Source organism: Triticum urartu, chromosome 3, assembly GCF_003073215.2.
Source record: "Triticum urartu cultivar G1812 chromosome 3, Tu2.1, whole genome shotgun sequence".
Lineage (NCBI taxonomy): Eukaryota > Viridiplantae > Streptophyta > Magnoliopsida > Poales > Poaceae > Triticum > Triticum urartu.
The window spans coordinates 59,096,290-59,101,639 of NC_053024.1; the positions used below are offsets into that span (position 1 = coordinate 59,096,290).

At 47.2% G+C, this 5,350-nt stretch overlaps 1 protein-coding gene across 1 annotated transcript; it reads left to right on the top strand.

Annotated features, from left to right (window-relative positions):
- The first annotated feature begins 1,118 nt into the window (after nt 1-1,118).
- On the top strand, nt 1,119-2,661 carry LOC125547942 (lecithin-cholesterol acyltransferase-like 1). The gene is made up of 2 exons (XM_048711672.1): nt 1,119-1,503; nt 1,587-2,661. Exons 1-2 carry the CDS (start codon nt 1,130-1,132, stop codon nt 2,461-2,463), a joined length of 1,251 nt encoding a protein of 416 aa, XP_048567629.1. The 5' UTR covers nt 1,119-1,129; the 3' UTR covers nt 2,464-2,661.
- The last annotated feature ends 2,689 nt before the right edge of the window (nt 2,662-5,350 follow it).

A 5,350-nucleotide genomic window follows, 5' to 3' on the forward strand; every position in this document is an offset into this window, starting at 1 on the left:
ACATGAAAATGATTATTAGTAAATATAATAGCATTTAAATATACATCTGTGCATGATATAAAAAATATTTAGTTAATACGGACATTTAATAAAATTAAAATATTTTAAATATTATACAGTCACTGCTTATATTTAAATTATAGAAAATGAATATTCATATGACCAGTTTAAATTATAAATTATGATTACTTTTACTTATCAAAACATTGAACTATACAAACGTGCATATAATTATTGAAATGCTGTATACCTAAAATAATTTTATGAATTGTAATTTAACTTTTTCTAATTCTAAATTATGTAAATACTGTTATAATTCATATTTTTTAAATAATATGTGAACAAATTTATAAAATAATTTATTCTGTTTGCATGTACAATATTTATAAACACAAAAATTTGTTTGTTATGTTTATTACTGAGATTATAATTTAGATTTTTCAAAACACTTATAATTTTGATACTTTCTACAGGAAAAACATAAAAACTAACAGGTGCAGAAGAAGCCGCAAGATCTGCAGCCCATTTAACATCCGCCCGCGCTGTGATTAAAAATACATATTACATTTTTTCCTGTACTGGCCGAAGAAAACTTAATGGGTACAGTGGTTTGTGTGCTCGTTTGCCTTGATGATGTTGTGTGTTCGATCCCCACAGGCCACATCTGTCATTTAGTTTTCTGTCTAAGGTGACATGCGGGACCCACTTCTCATAGAGGTGATGACAAAATCTTCCCAGTCAACAAGGATTTTTTTGAAAAAATATTTCGAGGGTGTTTTTGAAAAAATCAGGTCACATGCCCCATCTCTTTGGTCGAGTGGCTGACAGTGGGCTCCGTGCGCCTAGTCAGCACCTACTCCGTACATAAACAAGATAAGCACCGTATTTGCACGTTAATGTCAAGTTTTTGCACAACTTCAATGTACACCACAACTTCTAGCACCAAAGTGACCATTTATATTAAGTTGTAGCACCACCGGTGTAATTGATTCTTTAATAATTGATGGATACGATTGTCTCAAAAAAAAACTGATGGATACGAGCGAGCGACATGGGAAGCTTCGCGTATAAAATGTGCTGGAATTGGGTAAAAGGAGTACTCAGTTTTCACCATTCCATCAGCCCATTCATGGTCATGGCGATCCCGTTGCTTCTTGCCCAGTTACTACTGGCAGTGGCACTAGCAGCGGTGCAAGCGGCGCCGCGCTTGCACCCCGTCGTCCTGGTGCCGGGCTACGCCACCAACGAGCTGGACGCGCGGCTCACCGAGCTCTACCGGCCGTCGTCGCCGTGCTGCGGGGCGCGCAAGGGGGAGGGGTGGTTCCGCCTCTACCTCAACTACTCCGCCCTCCAGGACCCCGCCAACGTGCCGTGCTTCGCGGAGCAGATGCGCTCCGTGTACGACCCCGCCGCTGACGACTACTCCAACGTCGCCGGCGTGGAGACGCGCGTCCCCTTCTTCGGCTCCACCCAAGCCTTCCGCTACCCCGATCCTGACCGCAAGTAAGTACTAGCTATCGATTGCTCAATCGTGTCGTGCCCATAATTATGAATCAAAATCGGCTGAAATTTCTCGATTTTTCAAGGAATTTCTCCTACATGAGCACGTTTATCGAGCGGTTGGAGAAGATGGGGTACCGCGACGGCGAGACCATGTTCGGCGCGCCCTACGACTTCCGGTACGCCGCCGCACCGGTGGGGCGCCCGTCCAGGGTCGGCGACGCCTTCTTCTGGGCGCTCAAGAGCCTAGTCGAGAGGGCGAGCGGGCTCAATGGCGGCAGGCCGGTGGTGATCGTCACCCACAGTTTCGGCGGCCTGCTGGCGCACCAGTTCCTCGTCCGCCAGCCGCTGGCCTGGCGCCGACGGTTCGTGGGGCGCTTCGTTCCCATCGCCGCCCCGTGGGGCGGCCTCGTCAGGGGAATGCAGACGCTGGTCTCCGGGAACAACCTGGGCCTGCCGTTCATAGACCCGCGCGCGCTGCTGCGGCAGGGCAGGAGCCAGCAGAGCAGCCTGTGGAGACTGCCCAGCCCGGCTGCCTTCGGGGCCGCGACGCCATTGGTGACCACCAAGAGCAGGAACTACTCGGCCGGCGACATGGCGGACTACCTTGTCGCCATTGGGTTCGGCGAGGCCGTCGGGCCGTACGAGTCCCGCGTGCTGCCGCTGTTCGGCAGGGAGCTGCCGCATCCTGGGGTGCCGGTGACCTCTGTCGTCGGGGTCGGGGTGGGGACGCCGGAAAGGATAGTGTTCCCCGGGGATGACTTCGACGTGACGCCGTTTGTGGTCGCCGGGGACGGCGACGGGGTGGTGAACCTGGTGAGCGCCGTGGCGGTGGAGACGTCGTGGAGCCATGGTGGTGAGGATTTTAGGATGGTCAAGGTGTCCAACATGTCCCATAATGCCCTTCTGGTGGATGATCGAGCGCTCGAGATCATAATCCGAGAGATTCAACGGGCTGATTAGTTAATTGATCCCGAAATTTGAGCCTTTCATGGAAGACTGCAACAGATTACGATGAAGTTAGACCAACATCACATGTGATCGGAATGAAAGTTGTGAGAGGTTCTAATAGCATACATGGAAAAGTAGTGGCTACACCCAAATGTATAGTAATTTGTAAACCACAGTGATCAGTAAAATAAAACTTTGTGATACTGACTATGAACAGATGTTTTAGATACTTGCAAAGTTTAGTGGACAAATAACATCAGATGATCTCCATGCAAACGAAATACAATTTCTGCCCAATCGGTGCACCGATTCTTTAGCACATGTTTTGTTTGTTTTCTGTACAGAGCTCCTCAGATGTCATTTGGCCACCAAATTTTATAGACACGCAAAATATTTGGTCATAATCAAAACCACAAAGTTTCAGATTTTTATTTTATTTTATTTGCTATGTTTTGGATCGTGGGTGCAATGAGCCTAGGAGTAGAATACCCACTCTCGGATCCACTGTGCTAGAATGGGATATCTATTTTTTAGTCCGAGATATAAATTCATCCACTAGACTTGGCCGAGTATCTGGCTTGTTCTTCCGAACATCATGTAATCTGCATATACATAAAAGGGAAAAGGATAAACTTAAGCTAATCTAGTCTTCATATGTTTGGTTCGTTTCGTTGTGAGAAGTATGGGGTGTGTGTGTGTGTTTTGGGGGGGGGGGGGGGGGGGGGGGGGGGGGGGGGGGGGGGGGATAATCTCTAGGAGTTAATTACACGATAGTACCACATTTAGGGCGGTGGTGACGAATTGGTACAACTTTTGAAAAATTTTACATGTCAGTACCACGTTTGGGGCGAACCGTTGCAAATCACTCTAAACTTCGTATTTCTACGTATTGACGCTGGAACTGACCGCACGGGCCCGCATGTCAGCTGCCACGCTCGCGAAACGGCCCCCGACCGCTCGCTCGATACGTGCGGTCCGGCTCAAACCGGACCGGCCCGTGCTCTGTCTCTCCCTCTCCTTTCTTCTCTTCCTCCTCGCTCGTGCCCCCTCCTCGCTCCTCTGCCGCCCGCAGCGTTGCCAGACCGGACCACCGCCACCCACCATGGTTTTCGAAGACGAAAGCAGTGACGACACGTCCAGCCTGCCGTACATGCACTCGACCTCATCCATGGACGGGCTAACCAGGTGATTTTTCTTTGAGCTAGGTTTAGGGTTAGGGTTTCAGATTTGGGGCTTTTTGATTTGGTTGATTTCGCTGGGTTTTGATTTGGGCATTGTGTTTTTATGAGGTTCGGCAAGTCCCTTTCAGCGTTGAAGATCCAGATTACCAGGGGCTTGAGATGGACACGATGTCGCCATGTGACAAGCACGGCAAGCCATCTGAGAGGTTTGTCGCATTTGAAGGAACAGACACTGGGAGAAGGTTCTTAGCATGTGCAGAGCCGGTATGAATTTTGGCTGATAGTGGGATATTCTATTTAGGTTGATAGTGGCATATTGAACATGACTACAATACCTGATTATTAGGGCATATTAACTTTCGCAACAACAGTAGCTTGTGTAGTTTAATGACAGTGGTTAACACTATTTTGCAGTGGCATTGTTGTTGCTATCATGTTAAATATTCAGTTTGGGACTTCTATAGGTTTTATGGTTCTTTAGTGGGATTTTTATGTAGTTCAATTACAGTGCACTGTTAATTATGTTGTTGTTACATTTTTGCTCCTGTTTGGAACTAAATATTGAGTGAATTGTTATTTTTTATGTTGGGATGCACCTGTTGTTATGTATGTCAATGCTACAAATATTTAGTTGAATGGATAGTATGTACTCCATATGCTTTGGTAGTTCACCAAGTTTGAAGTTTGAGATTGCTCTTGTTTTGTAGCTGATTAGCAAACTCTAGTTCAAATCTGTAGGTGAGTGGTGCTTTAATTTGTCATGCTGTTATTTAGTGGGTAGGTACATCTAAATTACCAGTGTAGCTTAGTGGTGCTATTATTACCAATGTATAAAAGGAAAAACAGTGCTATTGCTTTGCACTAGTTATTTACCTGTGGTATGAACTAACTTGTTTAATTTTTATCTTTTTGCTGTTTTTGCAGGAAGGGCAGAATTGTGGGTTTGTTGAATGGGTTGATCAGCAGTGGCCCCCAACAATGCAAAATGCATTGTTGAAGTTGTGGGAAATGGTTGAAGATAGCAAGAGTGCTAGGGTGAATGATAATCTTGAAAGTTCTTTCACTATCCACCATCTGACAGAAGAGAAGAACAAGCTGGAGGCCAACTATGACAAGCTAGTCCAAGATGTTCATGAGCTTATGACCTTCCAGGAGGACAGGGTGGTGGATTTCGGACATCTGCAGTCTGCCACGTTTATGAATCTCTAGGGAGTTAATTAGACGATAGTACCACATTTAGGGCGGTGGTGACGAATTGGTACAACTTTTGAAAAATTTTACATGTCAGTACCACGTTTGGGGCGAACCGTTGCAAATCACTCTAAACTTCGTATTTCTACGTATTGACGCTGGAACTGACCGCCCGGGCCCGCGCGTCAGCTGCCACGCTCGCGAAACGGCCCCCGACCACTCGCTCGATAATGCGGTCCGGCTCGAACCGGACCGGCCCGTGCTCTGTCTCTCCCTCTCCTTTCTTCTCTTCCTCCTCGCTCGTGCCCCCTCCTCGCTCCTCTGTCGCCCGCAGCGTTGCCGGACCGGACCACCACCACCCGCCATGGTTTTCGAAGACGAAAGCAGTGACGACACGTCCAGCCTGCCGTACATGCACTCGACCTCATCCATGGACGGGCTTAACCAGGTGATTTTCTTTGAGCTAGGTTTAGGGTTAGGGTTTCAGATTTGGGGCTTTTTGATTTGGTTGATTTCGCTGGGTTTTG

Excerpts from the sequence above, each read along its gene's own strand:
- LOC125547942 (XM_048711672.1), top strand. The coding sequence starts at position 1,130 with ATGGTCATGGCGATCCCGTTGCTTCTTGCCCAGTTACTACTGGCAGTG. Across the intron at positions 1,504-1,586 it reads TACCCCGATCCTGACCGCAA|GAATTTCTCCTACATGAGCA; the intron begins GTAAGTACTAGC and ends CGATTTTTCAAG.